This window comes from Rhinoderma darwinii, chromosome 2 (genome assembly GCF_050947455.1).
Source record: "Rhinoderma darwinii isolate aRhiDar2 chromosome 2, aRhiDar2.hap1, whole genome shotgun sequence".
Classification (NCBI taxonomy): domain Eukaryota; kingdom Metazoa; phylum Chordata; class Amphibia; order Anura; family Rhinodermatidae; genus Rhinoderma; species Rhinoderma darwinii.
The window spans coordinates 459188076-459213305 of NC_134688.1; the positions used below are offsets into that span (position 1 = coordinate 459188076).

The 25230-nt window shown below is 42.3% G+C and overlaps 1 protein-coding gene across 1 annotated transcript in view; it reads left to right on the forward strand.

Annotated features, from left to right (window-relative positions):
- LOC142743621 (interferon alpha/beta receptor 2-like) overlaps nt 1-25230 on the forward strand; it is an 82488-nt gene that overhangs the window by 17207 nt on the left and 40051 nt on the right. Inside the window, exons 3-5 of the mRNA XM_075854558.1 lie at nt 4767-4893; nt 10164-10333; nt 17037-17212. Of these exons, the coding sequence (XP_075710673.1) occupies nt 4767-4893; nt 10164-10333; nt 17037-17212 (473 nt within the window). The remainder of the gene's footprint in view (nt 1-4766; nt 4894-10163; nt 10334-17036; nt 17213-25230) is intronic.

A 25230-nucleotide genomic window follows, 5' to 3' on the forward strand; every position in this document is an offset into this window, starting at 1 on the left:
CATGTCACGTTTTTCTGCTAGCATGCAATTAAAGAAAAATGGATGCTCACCTCACCGCTCCTCTTCGCTTCTCCAGTCCGCGCATGCTGCGACTGGTACAAACGTATCGCAGCGTCAGGGCCTTATATGTGGTGCAGCACTCAACGTCATCGGGGCTGCGTCACATACAAGATCCTGATGCTGCCTGGCGTCACTACAGCGCAACCTGCACAGGGGACCCAGGAGGTGAGAAGAATAGCAGTGAGGGAAGTATACTTTATTATATTTTTATTGTCCAATGGGGGGGTGGTCTGACAAGGGGTGGTCTGATTTGGGGGTCAAGGTACGTGGCCCGGCATGGGCCTCTACCTTGCTATACCCCACAGAGTGAAATCTACGCTGGAGTAGATCTCCGCTATAATTTACGTCCCTTCCGACATAAATTATAATAAATTTGTCGGGCCATTCACTTTTTTGAGCAACGTCCTTTTACAAAAAGCTGCAAGGGTGGGAAAAAAAGACCCACAAGTCAAACGTTTCGACGTAAATTGCCCCTTTTGGGCCTTTTCCAGACTTTTCTACGCCTGGCTGATATATCCACCTCCCATGTCTTTATGGACCTTGCTGTTTGCTGGAACAGGAAAGGCCGAACTCCAGTTACCACAATGTTGAAAAAATGCAATTCTGTAAAATGTCTTTGAATGCTGTAGCGTTTCACTAAAAATAAGGCGCTAAACCCCGAAAAAAGCCCCAGACCATTACCCCAACTCCACCAAATGTTACAGCAGACACTATACATTCCGGTAGGTAGCGTTCTCCTGGCATCCACCAAACTCAAGATTCCTCCATCAGTCAGCCAGACAGTGAGACGTGATTCATCGCTCCAGAGAAGACGATGCTCCAGAGTCCAGTGGCGGTGGCTTTACATTGTGCATGGTGATCTTAGGTGAACTCAGCTGAGCTATTGTTACTCCTAGACGCTTCCACATCACAATAATAGAAATTACAGGTGACCGGGGAAGGTCTATCAAATCGAAAATTGGGTCAACGGTGGCATTCTATGACAGTGCCACGTTTAAAGTCCCTGAGCCTTCCAGTACGACCCATACTGCTACCTGTCTGGAGATTGCATGACTGTGTCGTGTACCACAAGTCCATGGTGTATTCTGCTGTGTAGGCAAATGATACTATGGGAATTTGGTTTTCAGCCTGTATTGGGCAAATGTTCTTAGAATTTCTGTTGTTATAACTTACTGATGCAAAACAAACTCCTGAAAAACCATGTGATCTTTTCAGAATATTCACTAGTGTAGACTACAAGGATAGTGGAGTTGTTTCCTCTATGCTTTAATAGGATGGGGCATTACACCGGAAATAAAAACCAATGAAGAATTCTTATCTTGCGCTTGCATTCCATATTTAACTCCTTGTCCCGAGGGGAATATTCCCATCAGGGACAACTGTCATTTACCGCATCATAACGTGCATTTCGTTATAACAATCTTGCGGGTACTGCCAGTATACACTTCAGATCAGCTATGGGAAAGCGGCCCTAATATACAAACCTGATCTCCCCACATTTGCCGGATTCGGGTCAATCCCGGGAGTTCTCTCCTTCACCGCTGAAGTCAAACATGCTCGCAGCTCTGTACAAGGGAGACAGCCCCCAGTGCTGGTGTCTCCATGGGACACTGGGACCTTACAAAGTTCCTTAGAGTCTTGTAAAATACCTATTAGGACTAACCATGTATTACATGGATGGCCATACACCTGTAATACAACAAATGAGTGACCAGCAAAATCAGCTGATCGTTCCGGTCATGGGAATACCAAATATGTGCTGGTTAATTTTAGGTTATATGGATATTATTGAATCTCTTATATTTTTTTTTTTTATTAAGCTGGGTGATGACCCCTGGTGGAACAATAGTGGCGACCAAGAAAGAGGTACAACTAAGGGCCTGTTCACATCAGTGTTGGACTTCCATGCATCGGTTCCGTTCGACCTTTCTGTCTGAGGAACCGAATAACGGAAAGCCAAACGGAAACCATAGCTTCCGTTTGCATTACCATTGCTTTCAATGGTAATTCTTGCGATGCAGTTAATTTTCGTTCCGTAAATATTCTTATTAGACTACTCTATTGTTTCCGCAAGAAAAACAGAAACTTTACGTAACGGAAACCAACTGCAACGGTAGCATTACCATTGAAATCAATGGTAATGCAAATGGAAGCTATGGTTTCCGTTTGGCTTTCCGTTCATCGGTTCCTCCGATGGAAAGGTCAAACGAAGCCAATGAACGGAAGCCTGACGCAGATGTGAACAGGCCCTAAGAATGAGCAGAGTAGAATCTCTAGCAACTTGACAGCTCTTCATCTTTGAGAGTAGCAGAAGACCCTTTTAATTATATAAAAGCTTGGACTCCCAAAATGCTTACAGTCCAAGAACAAGAATTTGCTACTTTGACTGAATAACCTGCGTTTATGTCTAAATGAAGTTTTGGGTGGACATGCGCTGTGAGAGAACGCAAGACAGAATGCATGGGGGATTCTCTGAGAATGTATTACACTTTTTGTCATTTTTCTAGAGCAGATCTTGAGCACTGCGGCTACAGGGCCTCCTGTATTTGTAGGCTCATCCATAACACTTAGTTTGATGTCCACTTTGGATCCCTGACAAAAGCTGATCACATTCCTGCTGGTGGGACCACCAGTGATCAGCTGTAATCTGTACAGGAATCAGCAGAAAGTGTTCTGTTTCCCTCTAGCACCCCCACAGGAGGAATGAAGTATTACACCATTCGTAATGAAATCCGTGGGCTGTCTATGTAATGCGTGGACATGCTGGTCCTCCATAGTGAGCCACGTTCTTTGTAGTCCCTCTCTTTTGTGGCTAATAGTTATGGACCCTGAATTAACTTACCATATGCTAATGGGGATTTCAACATGGGTTTTCTAAACCAGATAAACCCCTTTTAATTTTCCCGTGGGTTCCCCACTCTGGCTTTGGGCTGTTTAGTCTGTTTTATGAAGTCTGCCTATATTCTACTTATGGAGACACAAACCAACTATAATGACTTTGAAATTCGCCGGGCGGCTCTGTTGTATTTTTTGGGCGTTTCTATGGCTGACTGGAAAACTCTGATTATATGAAGAAATTAGTATTTTCTAATCATAACAAAACATTACAATCACAAATTTCTCATCAAAAAGGATTCTGGAAATATGAGTCACAACAGGGACAGGAATAGCCCCAAGCAGTGTCCATTGGTAGGGCTGAAGTTATTCTTTGTTTAGAGCTCCGTTTCTTGAACTTCAAGCAAAAACTTCTAAATTTATTTTGGACAGAAATCTCTGAGTTTCAACTACTTTTGAAGTATGACACCATTTAAAGAATCACTCCGGTGTGTTTAATATGTGGTGTAATGTTGTGTATCAACTTACCTGGTTCTGTGTTTCACGGGTACTTGATCCGTTTTGGGCCGCCGCAGGATGACGTGATCTTCACTCTGAATCCTACAGCGCCTGTTGTAAAAACCCCAAGGGCTCGTGCACACGACCGAGTGCCACAGTTTGTCACGGCATCCAAGTGGCTCCCGATAGTTTTCACAGAGCTATTCACTTCAGCGGGTGAATCGGATCTGACTCTCCGATCCATGGAAAGGTAGAACATGTCCTCTGTTTCCACGGACGGGACTCGGGCGACACACACGGTTGTGTGCAAGAGCCCTGAGTCAGTGTCTCAATGCAAGTCTATAAGACTCACATGGAGAGACTCGTAGATTTGCATTGAGACATTGACTTCCAGTTTCTACAGGAGCCGATTTAGGATTCAGAGAGTCCGTGAAGATCACTTGACCTAGCAGCGGCCCGGAACCGATCGACTACCCGTGAAATACAGCATCGGGTAAGTTGATACATAACTTTACACTACATGTCACCACATATTAAAATGGGAGGGAGCAGGAAAAAACGCCGGTTTGCTTCTGTAAGGCTTAGTTCACATCTGCGTCAGGGCTCTGCTCGTGGGTTCCGTCGGAGCTTTCTATTGGGGGAACCCATGAACGGAGCCCTGACTGAAACAAATGGAAACCATGGGCTTCCTTTTGCATCACCATTGATTTCAAATGGTTTCCGCTTGTCATTATTGTTTTTAAAGGTCCCCTTGTTTTGAATAGCGTGGTCGACTACAGTATTGCATCAAAATGACGGAACGCTTAAACAAATTGAATCCATTTGCAACGGATTAGCCGCCATAAAATTATGGTGATTAAAACGGAAACCTGTGGTCTCCGTTTGTTTCAGGCAGGGTTCCGTTCATGGGTTCCTCCGACAGAAAGCTCAGACGGAGCCCTGACGCAGATGTGAATGAAGCCTAACATCTGCATGGAGTCGTGCTATGATCCGCCTAGTAGGGGGGAGAAAAAAATCAAATATATGGACCCTATATGGCAGCCAACAGAATCCTTATGAGTCCATATTATATACCATTATGAACTTTGTGTGTCGCCATATATTGCTCCTAGGGGAACATACCTTGGTAATTTTTCTTGCGAAGGAGAATACTATATACACTGGTATGGTATGGCCCCAGAGCAGTCTGTATATAGCCAAGTGCATAAAGGAATACACTCCCTGATGGATCTCATAAGTTAAAAAATGTCCATTTATATTGTTGATGTGTGTGTGTGTGTGTATATATATATATATATATATATATATATATATATATAATATTTAATTTTGTTCTTTTTCTTACAATTTTTTTTTTTCTACCATTCATCCAGTTTCTGCTGTTCTACTACCTCCAAGAAACCTCAAAATCTTTTCTAAAAATTTCAAACATATCCTGACCTGGGAGGATCCGAACAAAGTGTCTCCCATCTATTACTGTGTGATCTATTCTGATATGTAGTAAGTTGAATCAGGATTCATTGGGGCTAAAGAGGCTCTGTCACCAAATTATAAGTGCCCTATCTCCTACATAATCTGGTCGGCGCTTTAATGTAGATAACAGTGGTTTTTATTTTGAAAAAACTATCAATTTTGAGCAAGTTATGAACAATTTTTAGATTTATGCTAATTAGTTTCTTAATAGACAACTGGGCGTTTTTTACCTTTTGACTAAGTGGGCGTTGTGGCGAGAAGTGTATGACTCTGACCAATCAGTGACCAATCTGTATCATACACTTCTCTCCATTCATGTCCATTTCTACTCCGCACAGCGTGATCTCTGGAGATCACGCTGTGCTGTTAAATACACCTACATTAACTTTACCGCAGTGTCTTGAGTGTGAATAGACCTCACCTCCAGCCAGGACGTGATGTCTATTCCCACTCCCTACACTTCGGTAAAGTTTCTGTGGGACTTAATCACAGCACAGCGTCATCTCGCGAGAGCACGCTGTGTGTACAGTGAATAGTGTACAGTGAATACAAATGGACATGAATGGAGAGACAAGTATGTCATACACTTGCCTTTACAACGCCCACTTGGTCAAAAGGTAAAAAAAACTCCCAGTTGTCTATTAAGAAACTAATTAGCATAAATCTAAAATTGCTCATAACTTCCTTTAAAATTTATCATTTTTCAAAATAAAAACCACAGTTATCTAAATTACAGCGCCGATCAGATAATGTAGGAGATAGGGCATTTATAATCTGGTGACAGAGCCTCTTAAGGCTGCTGCTTTGTTCCTCCCCTATGCTTTACAGGGAAGCTTTGCTTGTTTGGATTGGCTCCTGCGTAAAAGGACACGAGACTGGTCTGGGTTCTATAGAACTGAGCCTCGACCTATAACTAAGCAGATTGGCAGCATGTTAATAATTACTAGGGGTGCACTTTCAGTTATCCAGGTCTAAAAAGACATTTCAGTTTTTAGCAAATACAGGCTGATCTTTCTGTAATGAAAAGCTATACAATTTTCCAATATACTTTCTTTATCAATTTCTAACGATTTTCAAGATCTCTGTTTGCTGTCATTCAATAAGAATAGGACACTTTACTTATCAGTCCTTGTCATGTGATGGACACACGGGTGCAGGGTTCGTTACAGTACAATTGTCAGAGCTTCATCTAGTAAAGAGACTGGCACCTGTGTTTCCATCACATGACCAGGACTGATCTTTAGCCACTGGACAATGAATATTCCTTTTGAATTACGGCAAGCAGAGATCTTTAAAACCGTGAGGAATCTATTGAAAAATTGCATCGATTTTAATTATAGATTCATTAATATTTGCTGAAACTGGAAGGCCCCTTTAAGCGTGTTACCACCCGTTGATAGTCTTTGTGAATTGTGTATTGCAATGTGTGTAATCCATATAACGGATGTCCGGAATGGCCTGATACTGTACGCTTCCTTCTATAGGGGACAAATACAAGCAATGCAGTCACTTTATACTCTACTGAAGATCACCTGTCATCTCTCCGGACACGTCTGCTCAGGTAAATACTTCTATTCCCCTTGAAATATCTGAAAAATCTTTTCATTGAACTCTGCATTGTGGCGTTCCTCTCTTCCTCCTGGAAATGTATGAATATGTTGAAAACTGGGTGTTACCATTCACTGTCACTAGGGTGTGTCACTATACAGCCTAAAATGGTCAGCCCTGCATGTACAGTGTCAGAGTGTATAGGAACACACGCTTATGACAATGGGATCGGTAACACACGGTTCTCAACTTATTCATACATTTCCAGGAGGAGTAACAGATGAATATCACGATACAAATTTCTAAGAAAAGATGCTCCAGAGTTGTTGTTGTTGTTGTTGTTTTATGGGGAATACAAGTATTTATTAAAACAGACATGTCAGGAGAGGTTTTCTTTAGTACACAGGAGAGCTGACAGATCCTCTATACTACACCACACAGGAGAGCTGACAGATCCTCTATACTACACCACACAGGAGAGCTGACAGATCCTCTATACTACACCACACAGGAGATCTGACAGCTCCTCTATACTACACCACACAGGAGAACTGACCGCTCCTCTATACTATACCACACAGGAGAACTGACCGCTCCTCTATACTATACCACACAGGAGAGCCGACAGATCCGCTATACTACACCACACAGGAGAACAGACAGATCCTCTATACTACACCACACAGGAGAACAGACAGATCCTCTATACTACACCACACAGGAGAACAGACAGATCCTCTATACTACACCACACAGGAGAGCTGACAGATCCTCTATACTACACCACACAGGAGAGCTGACAGATCCTCTATACTACACCACACAGGAGAGCTGACAGATCCTCTATACTACACCACACAGGAGAGCTGACAGATCCTCTATACAACACCACACAGGAGAGCTGACAGCTCCTCTATACTACACCACACAGGAGAGCTGACAGATCCTCTATACTACACCACACAGGAGAGCTGACAGCTCCTCTATACTACACCACACAGGAGAGCTGACAGCTCCTCTATACTACACCACACAGGAGAGCTGACAGCTCCTCTATACTACACCACACAGGAGAGCTGACAGATCCTCTATACTACACCACACAGGAGAGCTGACAGATCCTCTATACTACACCACACAGAAGAACTGACAGATCCTCTATACTACACCACACAGAAGAACTGACAGATCCTCTATTCCTCTATACTACACCACACAGGAGAGCTGACAGATCCTCTATACTACACCACACGGGGAGCTGACAGATCCTCTATACTACACCACACAGGAGAACTGACCGCTCCTCTATACTATACCACACAGGAGAACTGACCGCTCCTCTATACTATACCACACAGGAGAGCCGACAGATCCGCTATACTACACCACACAGGAGAACAGACAGATCCTCTATACTACACCACACAGGAGAACAGACAGATCCTCTATACTACACCACACAGGAGAACAGACAGATCCTCTATACTACACCACACAGGAGAGCTGACAGATCCTCTATACTACACCACACAGGAGAGCTGACAGATCCTCTATACTACACCACACAGGAGAGCTGACAGATCCTCTATACTACACCACACAGGAGAGCTGACAGATCCTCTATACAACACCACACAGGAGAGCCTGTCTATACTACACCACACAGGAGAGCTGACAGCTCCTCTATACTACACCACACAGGAGAGCTGACAGCTCCTCTATACTACACCACACAGGAGAGCTGACAGCTCCTCTATACTACACCACACAGGAGAGCTGACAGATCCTCTATACTACACCACACAGGAGAGCTGACAGATCCTCTATACTACACCACACAGAAGAACTGACAGATCCTCTATACTACACCACACAGAAGAACTGACAGATCCTCTATTCCTCTATACTACACCACACAGGAGAGCTGACAGATCCTCTATACTACACCACACGGGGAGCTGACAGATCCTCTATACTACACCACACAGGAGAACTGACCGCTCCTCTATACTATACCACACAGGAGAACTGACCGCTCCTCTATACTATACCACACAGGAGAGCCGACAGATCCGCTATACTACACCACACAGGAGAACAGACAGATCCTCTATACTACACCACACAGGAGAACTGACAGATCCTCTATACTACACCACACAGGAGAGCTGACAGCTCCTCTATACTACACCACACAGGAGAGCTGACAGCTCCTCTATACTACACCACACAGGAGAGCTGACAGCTCCTCTATACTACACCACACAGGAGAGCTGACAGCTCCTCTATACTACACCACACAGGAGAGCTGACAGCTCCTCTATACTACACCACACAGGAGAGCTGACAGATCCTCTATACTACACCACACAGGAGAGCTGACAGATCCTCTATACTACACCACACAGAAGAACTGACAGATCCTCTATACTACACCACACAGAAGAACTGACAGATCCTCTATTCCTCTATACTACACCACACAGGAGAGCTGACAGATCCTCTATACTACACCACACGGGGAGCTGACAGATCCTCTATACTACACCACACAGGAGAACTGACCGCTCCTCTATACTATACCACACAGGAGAACTGACCGCTCCTCTATACTATACCACACAGGAGAGCCGACAGATCCGCTATACTACACCACACAGGAGAACAGACAGATCCTCTATACTACACCACACAGGAGAACAGACAGATCCTCTATACTACACCACACAGGAGAACAGACAGATCCTCTATACTACACCACACAGGAGAGCTGACAGATCCTCTATACTACACCACACAGGAGAGCTGACAGATCCTCTATACTACACCACACAGGAGAGCTGACAGATCCTCTATACTACACCACACAGGAGAGCTGACAGATCCTCTATACAACACCACACAGGAGAGCTGACAGCTCCTCTATACTACACCACACAGGAGAGCTGACAGATCCTCTATACTACACCACACAGGAGAGCTGACAGATCCTCTATACTACACCACACAGGAGAGCTGACAGCTCCTCTATACTACACCACACAGGAGAGCTGACAGATCCTCTATACTACACCACACAGGAGAGCTGACAGCTCCTCTATACTACACCACACAGGAGAGCTGACAGCTCCTCTATACTACACCACACAGGAGAGCTGACAGATCCTCTATACTACACCACACCGGAGAGCTGACACATCCTCTATACTACACCACACAGGAGAGCTGACACATCCTCTATACTACACCACACAGGAGAGCTGACACATCCTCTATACTACACCACACAGGAGAGCTGACACATCCTCTATACTACACCACACAGGAGAGCTGACACATCCTCTATACTACACCACACAGGAGAGCTGACACATCCTCTATACTACACCACACAGGAGAGCTGACACATCCTCTATACTACACCACACAGGAGAACTGACCGATGCGTCTATAAGTAAAGCTGGACATTTTTAATAAATGATAGATTAAAGCAGGCAAGAAAAATGTGGCTGTGTTCGTGGTGCTAGCTTTATTTTTTTTTACAGCGCATCTTTCGTTTCCTTCTTAATGGTTTAAGATTTGGAGATTAAGTTAATTTTTTTTCTATTGTAGCTGTTAATACACCATACAGCATCTAGTTAGTGCAATGTCACCCCCTGGGACTGCTGCGTCTGGCTAGTTTGGTTATTCATGCTATTACAGTTGAACAATTGAATATCACTAACCTTTGTTTTCCTTTTTATATTAAGCTACACTTTTCAGAAGACAAAATATTGCGCCAATGTTACAACACGGCGCTGTGACCTGACCGAGGACCTCACAAATATCACCCATTATTATAAGATGAAGGTCTTCAGTTTCATAGACGATAACTTTTCAGATCATTCCACTGCTGTTTCCCTGACACCAGTTATGGAGAGTAAGTACATGCAGGTTACCATCCATCCAGCTATTTCAAGGTTTGTTTTTTTTTAATCATTGCTCACAATCCCTCATGACATCACCCATGCGAGGAGACCACCCATCCCAGGACAGGAAACCTCAGGAGATAAAAAGGTTCACATCCCCTCCACACATCGGTTTCAGGTTTCCTGTCCTCCGGATTGGCTGTCCTGGGGATCTTCTGCTCCCATTGGAGATATGTATCTCATTTTTTATTCACACCCGGGGCTGAGGACTGGAAGCTGGAATGATTTTGTCTTCCTTTCCTGGTATGGTTGGTATAAGTCGTTGTAAAACGCATCCTATTTAGCTAGTCTGCTTCCCCGTGTGCTGCCTCCTGTCTGTCGGGCAGCATGCTTGTCCAGGAAACTCTTCCCTTCTTGGAAGTTGGAGTGGTGAACGTTCTGTGGGCAGGTAGGATTCTCAGTGTGGGCTGGACAGTGTCTGAGATGTGCCTGACGTCACTTCCGGCTATGGTTGATGTCCCTTCCGGTAACTGGGTACTTCCTGTTTCGCTGACGTCACTTCTGGTTTTGCTGACGTCACTTCCGGTGGCGTCTGACGTGCTGGTAACAAGTGGGAGGAATAACAGCACTTCTGGTCGCTATATAAATAGGCAACAGGGAGGCAGCCAACTCCTGCAGATCCTCTGCAAAAACAAGGTTTTCCGCCTGTAATTACTGTGAGCTGTAAAACCAGAGACATCACAGTGGTGAATCACCAATGACTGATACAGGTGATGTCCATTCAAGAAGCGCTGACCCATCAGAAGCCCCCAGACTTCCGAGTCCGGTATTTGTCCTGTGGGATGATGGGATCCACTGAACATTCGGTATGATACATTTTCCATAATCTTGATGGTTTTCTATGCCTTATGTTTTTATAGACTACTAAAGTGGTTAAGAAGTCCAGCTCTAGTAAAGCCAGGACTTGTGGAATCTGTAAAAAGACTTTATCATCCTCTTACTCTAAATCCTTTTGCCTGGATAGAGTCATTGCCTTATTTAATAGACAGTATCAAGCAAATTGTGAAGGATGAAGTGGCTTCCTCATTGGAAGCTTTCCAGAGGAAGAGTTTTCAGGCTAGTTCCTCGGGTGCACCCTCTGCTCCCTTTCGTGCTGATGACTCCGGCTCAGCTTCAGATGAGAATGAAGTAGCCTCTGGATCAAATTCATCTAATGAAGAACAGTCTGGTATTACCTCCTTCCAGGCAGAACATACCGAACATTTGGTAAAAGCAGTTAGGGCAACAATGGGGTTAGAGGATATCAAGCAATCTAGATCCGTGTCAGATTTTGTTTGAACGATTAGTTCCTAGGCAGAAGAGGGTATTTCCGGTACATCTGAATTGACCTAGAATGGAAGAATCATTCCTCCTTCCATAAAAAGGAAATATCCCTTTGTTGAAAAAGACTCCGCTACTTGGGATAAGGCCTGTAGTGTGAACGCCCCAGTGTCGCGAAAAGGGGTCCTTCCCTTTTGAAGATTTAAGGAGTTTAGGGGATCCCCTGGTTTGAAAAGCAGGTACTGGGAACTTAAGAGGTCCTGGGAATCTGCAGCAGGTAGCCTTAGACCTAGCATTGCTGCTACTTGTGTGGCTAGGTCTATGAAGGTCTGGTTGGGGCAATTAGAGATACACCTAAAAGATAAGTCCCCAAGAGAACAACTTCTTGCTTCTCTCCCTTCCTTTGCAAAAGCTGCAGACTTTTTGGCAGATGCATCGTTGATTCAGTAGAATTATCAGCTAGGGCTGCGGCTATGTCTAACTCCACCCGCAGGGCTCTATGGGTTAAAATATGGAAGAGGGGAGATCAGGGATCCAAAAATAGGCTGTGTGGGATTCCTTGTGAGGGAGATCTATTACTTGGCTCCTGTTTGGATGATAATTTAGATAAGGCATCCGATAGAAAGGTGTTCCCTGTTCCTCAGCCTTTAGGTCCCCCTGCGGGAATCAGGTTTTTTTTCCATAAAAATTTATCTTGACCCTCAAGGGGAAGGAAGGTTCCCTTTAACAAAAAGGGTAAAGGGTTTATTTTTCCCCAGCAGGATAAATATAAAATAAGCCAGCAATGATGTCAGGCCTCCAGTGGGGGGAAGACTCTCTCTCTCTCTCATTTATTTATTTTTTTCCTCAGGCTTGTGGAAATATCTCAACCACTGGGTACTAACTACAGGGGATAAGAGAGGGTCTCAGACTAGAGTTTCTCTCTTCCCCCTGAAGATTTATCCCAGCAAAAAATCCAAGGGATCTTTTCAAGAGACAGGCAGGCCCTACTAGGGGAAGTCTAATCCTTGATTGAGAAGGGGGCGCTAGTTCCGGTTCTCCCTGCAGAGATTGAAAGGGGTTTTTACCCCCCCCCCCCCCCCATTTCTAGTAAAGAAACCCAATGGCAAGTTCAGGGTTATCAACCTCCGGTCCCTAAAAAAGTTAACACACAAGACATTCTGTTTCCCCACTGTGTAATGGCCACATTAGACCTAGGGGCTGCGTATTACCATTTACCGATGCATACATCCTCCCAGAGGTTTTTAAGGCTGGCTGTCTAGATGAAGGGAAGCCTTCTCAATGTCCAGTACAAGGCTCTTCCCTTTTGGGGTCTCTCAGGCCCCGAGGATTTTCACGAAGGTAATTTTAGAAATAGTGGCCTTTGTCAGAATCCAGGGGTTACTTCTAGTACCCAATCTAGACTATTTTCTACTGATATCGTCCTGTCGCCAATCTTTGACCAACCACTGTCAACTCATCCTCTCCACCCTAGGGAAAAATCATCTCTCGCCCACTCCAAAATCAAGATTTTTTTGGGGAGGGGTATTCAGCTAGACTTCACTTGTCAGAAGTGCTTCCCCCCCCCCCCCCCTCTCTCAAAGTCCAGTCGCTAAAGAACAGGGTAATTGATCTCTTTCTTTCCAACCAGTGCTCCCTCCGGAAAGCAATTTTGACCACATCCCGCTCCTCAAATCTCAAGGAATTGATGGCCATAAAGAAGGGTCTCCTAGCTGGAAGTCCCCTATTACAGGGAAAGGATGTCAGAATTTGTTCAGACTACACCACATCTGTGGCTTTCATAAATCGCCAGGGAGGTCCGAGAGCTCCTCACCTCCAAGCACAAACACTGTCAATTTTCCTCTGGGCAGAACTCCACCTCTACAGCTTATCTACAGTTCATTGCAGGGGAAAGGACAATTAGGCTGGGTTCACACGACCTATTTTCAGACGTAAACGAGGCGTATTATTCTTTGATATACGGCTCCAATACGTCGGCAAACATCTGCCCATTCATTTGAATGGGTTTGCCGACGTACTGTGCCGACGACCTGTCATTTAAGCGTCGTCGTTTGACAGCTGTCAAATGACACTTATATACATTATATGCGGGACACTTCTATACATTATATGCGGGACACTTATATACATTATATGCAGGACACTTATATACATTATATGCGGGACACTTATATACATTATATGCGGGACACTTATATACATTATATGCGGGACACTTATATACATTATATGCGGGACACTTATATACATTATATGCGGGACACTTATATACATTATATGCGGGACACTTATATACATTATATGCGGGACACTTCTATACATTATATGCGGGACACTTCTATACATTATATGCGGGACACTTCTATACATTATATGCGGGACACTTCTATACATTATATGCGGGACACTTCTATACATTATATGCGGGACACTTCTATACATTATATGCGGGACACTTCTATACATTATATGCGGGACACTTCTATACATTATATGCGGGACACTTCTATACATTATATGCGGGACACTTCTATACATTATATGCGGGACACTTCTATACATTATATGCGGGACACTTCTATACATTATATGCGGGACACTTATATACATTATATGCGGGACACTTCTATACATTATATGCGGGACACTTCTATACATTATATGCGGGACACTTCTATACATTATATGCGGGACACTTCTATACATTATATGCGGGACACTTCTATACATTATATGCGGGACACTTCTATACATTATATGCGGGACACTTCTATACATTATATGCGGGACACTTCTATACATTATATGCGGGACACTTCTATACATTATATGCGGGACACTTCTATACATTATATGCGGGACACTTCTATACATTATATGCGGGACACTTCTATACATTATATGCGGGACACTTCTATACATTATATGCGGGACACTTCTATACATTATATGCGGGACACTTCTATACATTATATGCGGGACACTTCTATACATTATATGCGGGACACTTCTATACATTATATGCGGGACACTTCTATACATTATATGCGGGACACTTCTATACATTATATGCGGGACACTTCTATACATTATATGCGGGACACTTCTATACATTATATGCGGGACACTTCTATACATTATATGCGGGACACTTCTATACATTATATGCGGGACACTTCTATACATTATATGCGGGACACTTCTATACATTATATGCGGGACACTTCTATACATTATATGCGGGACACTTCTATACATTATATGCGGGACACTTCTATACATTATATGCGGGACACTTCTATACATTATATGCGGGACACTTCTATACATTATATGCGGGACACTTCTATACATTATATGCGGGACACTTCTATACATTATATGCGGGACACTTCTATACATTATATGCGGGACACTTCTATACATTATATGCGGGACACTTCTATACATTATATGCGGGACACTTCTATACATTATATGCGGGACACTTCTATACATTATATGCGGGACACTTCTATACATTATATGCGGGACACTTGTATACATTATATGCGGGACACTTCTTTGAAACGTAATTTGAGCCATTTTTCATTGAATTCAATGAAGCACAGCTCAAGATTACGGCCGTCAGAGAAGCCTCGCAAAATGCGAGGAGGAGCATTTACGTCTGAAACGACGCAGCTGTTTTCTACTGAAAACGGTCTGTAATTTCAGACGTAAAAGCCAGTTATCGTGTGCACATACCCTTATGTTGCAGACTTCCTCAGCAGGGTCAAAATCAGGCAAGGCGAGTGGAGCTTGAACAGGGATATTTTCCTGCAGCTTGTTTCCAGATGGGGTCTTCCTCTGATAGATCTCTTTGCCACCAGGGAGAACAAGCAAGTAGGGAAATTTTACTCTCTGAACCATCTAGATCATCCTCTAGCTGTGGACGCTTTGAGTCAGTCCTAGGGTCAGGAATTGGGATTTTCCATCCCTCCCCTTTCTAATTCCCAGGGTATTAAAGATAATCAGGGAAGACAGGGCTGCAGTGATTCTGATTGCTCCGAGCTGGCCCAGTAGTCGACTACGGTATTGCTTTCGTTAAAACCACGGAGCCCTTGCACAACGGAGACAAACGGAAACCATTTGCACCTGATCTATCACCATTGAAATCAACGGTGATTCAAACGGAAACCTCTGGTTTCCTTTTTTTTTAGTCAGGGTTCCGTTCATGGGTTCCCCTGATGGAACCCATGAACGGAGTCCCGACGCAGATGTGAACGAAGCCTTACCAGATTTGGGTCCCTTTCAGCTCTGCCTCTTGAGTTGTTCTCTTTCAAGATACCTCCGGGTACTTCCTTTCTTGCAAATGACTGAGGTGTGGAGGGGGTGTGAACCAAGAAACGTCTGAAATCGCCTTCCATTGATTTCAATGGGAGGCAGAGGCAATTTTTTCCCCGGGCAACTTTTGGCCACTGGCAGGAAGAAAAGGTGGCATGTCCTTTCTTGCTGCGGTTTCCGCTTCCGCCTCTGATCTCCCATTGAAATCAATGGGAGGAAAAAAAAAACCCTGCGGCGCTAGTTTCTGAGCATTTTTCGCGCCGTTTCTTGTTTGTGGTCCTTTCATTAGATTCAATGACTGCGAGCAAAATACACCCCCGAAAACTGCGACTAAAAGTCGCAGGCTGTTCAAAGTCTGCCTTAAAATTCCTGAAGGAATTCTGAGGCAGATTACTTTTTCTGCCTGCAAAAACCTCTATGTGAACAGGGCCTTAAAGACCCCTGTGTAGGAAACGATGGTGCTGGCACTGGTAAAGGGCACCAACTCCTTCCCATTTTGTTTTTTTGTCCTTTCTGCACACTGACACTCCTAGCCTGTGCAGGATCTACAGATCAGACCATTAACTTGAATAGGACATTATTCGTTCTCTGTTCAGCGTCTGGTCGGTAGTGGGGATGGAAAAATGCTGTAGGCCCTTCATTTTAGGAATCTGGTGAGTTTGACCCCCATCAATCACCAAGTTATGGTTTATCCTAGACGTCTCCTCTGTCTCAAACGTATAAATTCCATAATCTTTTCTTCTAATGAAAGTGGTCAGAAAATGTATGTGACTAACTAAGGCCTCATGCACACGGCCGTTCCCATAATCACGGGCCGCAATTGCGGGCACGGCCGCCCGCATTTTCGGCCCATGCTCCCATACAAAGTCTGGGAGCACGGACCGTAAAAAGCAAAAGATAGATGTCCTACCTTTTGCAGTACACTTCTACGGCCTGGACACCTTCCCATAAATAAACGGGAAGATGTCCGTGAACAATAGAAGTGAATGCGTCCGTAATGTGAATGCGTCCGTAATGTGAATGCGTCATGTGCATGGGGCCTAAGCCATATGTGTTGTGTTTTACTTCCAGCTGTCCTGGGGCCCCCTATAGTGGATATTGCTGCATGTGATCGCTGCATCCAAGTTTTTGTCCAGCCTCCAGTCTCTAATTTATGGAGTGAAGAAAAGCAGCAGGTTGTTAGCATGAATAGTGAGATGGTCTTTCCAGATCTGGACTGCAATATAACGGTGATGCACATGACGGAGGTATGTAGACCTTATACTTACAGTTCATTGGTTGCTGTTGTTTTTTGCTTTTTTTGTTTGCCCAGTTTCAAGGGCGGATCTTGTGTTTTATGGTCTTTTTGCATTAATACACTTTTTGACCCAAAAATTATATTTATGTATAAAATTATCCCCATTTACACCAAAGGCATTAATACTTTTCTCCTCTCCGCCTTCCAAAAGCCATAACTTTTTTTTCTTTCTACATATAATGGCTTTTTTTTCATTTTTATGCGGGATGAGTTGTAGTTTTTAATGTACCATGTGATGTACTGGCAGGATTTTGTGGGGTGGAATGGAAAAAAAACCTGCAATTCCTTCATTTGTTTTTTGGGTTTGGTTTTCAGGCCGTTACACGTGCAATAAAAATGACGACATGTTTACTTTATTGTGCAGGTTAATATTAGTAGGTTGATATCAAATTTATGTAGTGTGTTTTTTTTTAATGTTTTACTACTTTTTAAAAGCTAAAACAAATTTAAAATGTTGCGTCGCCATATTCTGAGTCCCATAATTTTTCAGCTTTTTTAGTTGACGGAGGGCTTGATTTTTGCAGGGTCAGCTGTAGTTTTTATTAATACCATTTTGGGGTACATGCTGATCACTTATCAGATATTGATCACTTTTTATTTAATTCTCGCGTTTATTCTTTGTTTATGCGGCATTTACGTGCAGGATAAATAATATATTTTGTTATAGTTCTGAAATTTCTAACGCATCGATACCAATTATGACTTAAAGAAAGATCTATTTAATCGAATAGAGATCACAAAAATTATGTAGATAAAAATACTACACGGTGCCGACCCAGATATAGAAACTATTTTTACAAAAAAACAAACAAGCAAAATTCCAGGTCACTACAAGCACTTTGAATAATAAAAATGATACACTTTTCTATCCCAAAGTATTAAATAAATATCAAAGTGAAGGAAAAAAATAGAAAACATTTTTTCCTGCAAAATAATCAGACATAACAATATACAAAAATATTCTAAAACACCACCTGTCTACCAGGACATTTCCCAGCACTCCATGCTTCCCTCTGCTGACGAGCTTTATGGAGATGCTGATTTCATTTTCCAGCAGGACGTGGCACCTGCCCACACTGCCAAAAGTACCAATACCTGGTGTAATAACCACAGTATCACTGCGCTTGATTTGCCAGCAAACTCACCTGACCTAAACCCCATAGAGAATCTATAGTGTATTGTCAAGAGGAAGATGAGACCCCAGACCCAACAATGCAGACAAGCTGAAGGCCGCTATCAAAGCAACCTGGGCTTCCATAACACCTCAGCAGTGCAACAGGCTGATCGCCTCCATGCCACGCTGCAGTGATAACCCCTCAGCAGTGCCACAGGCTAATCACCTCCATACCACGCCGCATTGATAACACCTCAGCAGTGCCACAGGCTGATCGCCTCCTTGCCACGCCGCATTAATAACACCTCAGCAGTGCCACAGGCTGATCACCTCCATGCCACGCCTCAGTGATAACCCCTCAGCAGTGCCACAGGCTGATCGCCTCCATGCAACGCCGCATTGATAACACCTCAGCAGTACCACAGGCTGATCGCCTCCATGCCACGCCGCATTGATGCAGTAATTCATGCAGAGTCGGAGCCCCGACCAAGTATTGAGTTCAGATACTGGACAGACTTTTCAGTAGGCCAACATTTCGGTATTAAAAATAAATTTTGAAATTGGGCTTATATAATATTCTAATTTTCTTAGACACTAAATTTTGGGTTTTCACTAACTGTTAGCCATAATCGACATTAAAAGAAAAAAATGCTGGAAATAGATCACTCTGTGTTTAATGAATCTATAGAATATGAGTTTCACTTTTTAAATTGAATTACTGAAATAAATGTAACTGTTTTTAAATTTGTTTATTGATTTTCCATTTTTACATCCAAAACGTTTGATATCAAAATACAATTTTGAATAGACATTTACAATCATAAAGAAATTATAACATCGTATTTCTATATATACTATACAGCAATCTACAGGAACAAGTAGATTTTAGTTTAATAACACCTAGAAACAGTATACATATCCACCTCATTACTAACACATCATCCAAAAAAGATATGGTCATGTTGAAAGATAAACGAGCATTAACCTATCCTGGAATCTCCGTATTCATAGATCCAAGTTTTTTATATATCAATGAAATGGATTTGGAAATTGGTGTGGATGAAGACCACAAAGACTCAAACCACGTCAATGGCCTAACAATAGAACCCTGCTTAACCCCTTAAGGACGCAGCCTAGTTTGGGCCTTAAAGGGAATGTGTTGCCAGAAAAACATGTTTTTTTTTTAAAAATTAAACATTTAGTGTGTGGGTGATTAAACATTGTTCAAATTTTTTTTTTTTTTTTTTGCACGAGCCAGGAAATATTATAAATTATTTCTAATTTATAATACTACCCATTTTTGGTCACTAGATGGAGCTGTTCCCAAAATTGCAGCATTGCAACATTGGGTTAAAAGCCCTCGCTCTAGTGAGCTCTCGGCATCCCCCCCTCCTTTATCCTGGCTAGTGCCGGGATAAACGAGGGGTTTGAACCTCCTACACTGTGTGTCGCCATTTTTTGAGCTAACCCACAGTGTAGTAGGTTTACATACAGTAGTAAACACACAAAAACACGAACATACATTGAAATCGCTTACCTGCTCCTGCCGCCGCGGCTCCCTCCGGCCCGTCCGCTCCGTTTGCTGTCGCTGGTGCAAGTGCATAAATCCGGAAGCCGCGACCGGAAGTAGTAATATTACTGTCCGGCCGCGACTTCCGGTCCACAGGAAAATGGCGCCGGACGGCGCCAATTTCGAATAGGACTGTGTGGGAGCGGCGCATGCGCAGTTCCCACACAGACGCCGTACACTGCAGTCAATGGGACGGGAGCCGTTCGCAGTTGTGAGTGCAATTCTAGCATACACTACGCCTTGAGTTCCATCCAGCTCCAAATTAGCTTTTAAAAATCATCCTATGAATACGAGCAGCTCGGAGTAGCAAAAACACACAGACACGTTACTGTATGAAAATGCTTCTACTTTATTCTTATCAGCACGGATATTTATAACAAAATTTCAACAACAAATGAGTCAGAAAGTTTAGATAAAGTTCCACAACTTAATTGGCTCTTAGGGGGGCCGTTCCCTCATCTTCCCAATTATTGCTGCGTAGCTTTGCACACAGCACTGATTCTCCATTTTAATTCTTATTATTGCTGCGTAGTGTTTTGCACACGCACTATGATTCTCCATTTTAATTCTTATTATTACTGAGTAGTACTTTGCACACGGCACTACTCCTTAAAGTCCCAGAGCATCTACCTTCTAATATAACTAACTTGTACAAGCATATAAGGATATAAGTATATAAGATATACATTAAGTCTAAAACACTTTGGAAAATATTTTTGCTTTCACATTTCCCCCCTTTTGTGACTTTATAGGTCTGGTAATCTTTACCTGCCTCTAATTTCACAACAACCTGTCACTTATCTCCAGAGACCTCGCTGTGAGAGCTCTCCGTATCTTATAAAACACATAACAATTAAAACAAGTCATAATAACAAAAACAATCATAATACATATTAATAGTTGGAATAAATAGCTTAACACTGAACTGGCAGAAAACCCTGTGTACAGTACATATATATCATACCAGTGATGAGCCGTGTCCTCCTTAATCTGGGATCCTAAATGTCTTCCCACTTATAACAGCATTCATTTTGACTGTTTGTAGTGTAACATTATGTCTCCTAACCATCTCTTTTAACTCTTCTGCGTCTTTTAGAACTTTGTTCAACTCATCTAAGGGGAAACTAATATTAAGTGTTGGCAATGGGTCCGGTACCCATACTGTGCTTACAATCTCATCCAAATCCGGGAGAAATACAATAGTCTGGTTCTTCCATTCTATATAACTAACATTAAATGTACATCCAGAAAAGGGTACCTGTAATAAAAAGGTTTTAGTGTGTTGGGTCCTCCGTAACCATACATACGCTCTGTGGTTTTATCTCTATATACAAACATTTTCTGTAAGATGGGGGAGGCTCTCCCACAAGCATATTTGCCACTCTCCCTTCTCACTCCCTGTTCTTTCTCTACAAACTTCATATGGGAGCCCAAAATCAAAGATAAAACATATGAAATCAACATAACTTGTGTTAAAGGAAATGACTTTCTTATTCACTACAAAAGAACCAAGATGGGAACTCCAGACAAAATGGCTGCTGCACAAAACTAAATCATTTAAACATTATCATAATCACTTTCACATCATACATATCTTTGTAATTCGGCATCCTGCTTGATAATTCACAATGTAATTTCATACAGAGAATATAAGCAAATAAACCGTCCTTTACAAACCCTCCCTTTTCTCATATTTTAATTACAGAAATTATATATTATGATTATAATACTCAAACTATATATAAATAGGGCCACAACTTATATGATGCCATCACCAATGTCCAGTTTTGGGCATGGGGTCCCACTAGTGTATTGACAAATCTTGTACATCATCATTATCATCATCATCCTCTTCTATCTTCTGTTCTTCACTGACTGTCGGCCTCAGCGTAACCCATACAATTGTGGAGTCAGACTGCACAGTGGTGTCCAATGGGGTATTTATGATTACCCCCTCCTAGTCACTTACTTATTAAAACGCTTGATACTGCTGACAGATTCACTCAGGTCTTTGGTCTTTACTTTGATCTTTGCTGATGTCATCAGGACTTGGTTTGGTCCTTCTCTCTTAGTATACGTCACCGGGCTATACACAACACCTCATGCTGTGAGCCTGGTGTGAGATCCCACGTAGGCGGATTAGTGGGGTGTTATTGTGACCCCACAAACCCTCCGCTCAGCTGTCTTCTTACTTGTCTGGGCGGCTGCTTGGAATTGTGACACTTCCGTCAGTTCATGACAAACGCGTTGTACTGGCTCCGGCTGCGTTTGCCACATCTCAGTAATGGAGTTCATCGTATTAAAAATCTTTTAGTTCATGTTTACTGGCACTTGCTGGGGAACCCCAACCCTTGTCAATTGTTACTAATCTGGTGATAACATCTACGTACTATAAAAGTTGTTCTAAGTACATACAATAACAATGTCAGGCCCTTAAAAAATCAAACAAACAAACACCTTTTATATATGAAAAACTTCTCTGCTCCAATGGACAGGGCACCTAGAAGATATGTAATTATTGGGTACATTTCATTTGCACTTGGTGTCACTCTTTTCAGCAGGATTTGTACCTTGATCTGAGCTGATTGCCTGGAACATTTCCAGCTCACCAAAATATACACAGATTCCACATGTTTATCTGACAAATGTCGCAAACCAATTTTTCCTACTCTAATTTGTATTGCATGGGAAGGCCTCTCAAGGTCTGTTCTCTTTGTGGGATGCGGGTATGATAAGGTTGACACCGGTCTACCAGGACTGTTCTGTAGGCAAATCAAACAGCTCTAACAGAATTTAGCAGCACCAGCTGTAAAGCCTGGGACATACCAATTAGACCAAATCGATCCTTGCAGTCTTGGAGCATATGTGAGGTCATACACCATCAATACAAGTGCTATCAAGAGTGCCTTGGGTGTTACCGGTTCACGTTCCCTTATCCGTCCACATTCTGTCAGAATCTGGTTCTCACGCCTTCCGCTCCCAGTTGGACTCTTCCTGTGGAGAACAAACTTTTTCATCGCATAAACATTAATTGATCTTAATTAGATAATTCAATTAGGGGAAAAAAAACATTAACAAATAACATCTTTACATTAAACGTTCACATTGAGCAATAACTAGAAGTGATACATGCAAACTCATTTTTCTTCTTATATATATACATATATATATACATACATACACATACACACATATATATATATATATATATATATATATACACACATACACTGCACACAATCTTCTTTTCACAATTTTCCTTTCCAACAACAACAAAAAAAAAAGGAATAAATAAAAATGTTTTCAAATGGGAATATTCCATTTCTGTACCTTTATCTGACGCCTCCTATAGTCCAATACTGAGGCACGCTGGTCTAGAACTCTACATAAAACGTAACCACAGTTTTTACTTCTTGAATACAGTTATTAAACAAACTAAATTTGGGACAACATTTGGAGAACTACTGACATCTTATTGTACAAACATCAGTTCAATATTTTGGAGAACACTATTCCCCTGTCACTACACACAAGTTCTGCAGTGGGGACGATACAGGCCGGGCTTCAGGCCTCCCTGAGAACAGGTCTACACACACGAGCACATTGTCATACACTTCTACCTCGGGTAGTTGTATGTTCTGCAGTCGCTGGGACGGGTAATCTGGCCGGGCTGCACTTTTCACAGGTACCTTTGCTGTTTTACCTATGTCATGCCGTGCGCACATCATGCCGGCTGCTACAAACCTAGTGGTGGCATTATTGTATCCAGGGACAAGCCAATTTACTGATACCTGGCTGCACATTCTCTTGTTGTCATGTCTGTCTTCTCTTGCTCTGTCAATTGGCTTACCCGATGATCCAATAAAGTTCCTACTACCAATGGGCCCATAATTGTGGGCGATGCCAAAAGCGTACCTAGAGTCAGTGTAAATGTCGGCCGTCTTACCTTCTGCCAGGTTACAAGCCTCAGCGAGCACCTCCAGCTCTGCTCCTTGAGATGAACAAGAAGGTGAGAGTGGTTTCTGTGTAATTTACCTTGTGCCTCGTATCCTGTTCTACACATGCTGTATGATCAAATATCTCTTTATTACAAATTTACATTGGAAACCCATGTCACATATAGATAGAACATTTCAAAAGGATGGAGTTTTATTGTTCCACATTCATCTGATAATCCAGAACACTTGTAAATCCCACCCACCAGGTCCTGTAAATACCTGATTAATACAAAAACAAACAAAATATGTTACTGAAATCTGGCATAAAATAAACAATGTTCCGACAAAAATGTTATTTTTATTTTTTTTTTATTTTTCCTTCTCCCCATCTAAATCTGTAAAGACTCATCTGTGAGTGACGTCACCTCTGCCTCCTGTGTAAATATGCTGGAGGGGGATGGTCCTTGAAGCTCATACACATTTTGTACATCTCCTAGAACCAAATTCATTAATTCAAAACAAAATAAAACACAAAACAAAACTACCTGATCAGTCCCTTCAACATTCCCTCCTATTTGGACTCTGCGAAAATAATGTAGCAGGGTTCAAAACTACATATTAACATAATGAGATTAAACACACTATTGGGGGGGCACTAATTTAACCCCTTGTAATACACAACAGCCTGGAACAAAAAAAGATGACTTTCTCCTGACAAAAATACATTTTATCTTTAAAATGACCTGCAACCATTTACCTGTAAAACATCTCACATTTTCAAAAATAACATTTAGGCAGCCCCATAGCACGTGCCTCATGTGTGAAAACAAAAACAAAACAAATGTAATTAGTTATTCAATAAAACAGAAAATGATATATCTGGTAATATTAATTACTGCAAACCAATAAGCTGTACATAAGAATAGGGAACAGAGGGGGCACATACATCATCAAGACCCCGTGTCTCACAATATCTGTATTTTAATTCATTTGAATCAACATCAAAACATTCCAACATTAAATCTTATCACATTATAACACATAAATCTGCAGTGTAAATTTTATCTTTTTATAGACAGATCCAGCCGGCTGTTATATTTTTCTCGCTTGGTGTAGTTACAGACGACTGCGCGTGCGTGAAGATAAGAAACATTCCATTCGGATTTTTAACCCCATACACAAAACACTAGGAATTTTAGACATTACTGCTGTTCAAGATAAGAACATACAATATAGTTCTGCTTTATAGTGTGGCCATTAGTTTCAAACTTCAGACATGTTACATTACACACATCACACAGATGTCTCATCACATCACACATGTTACATTACACACATCACACAGA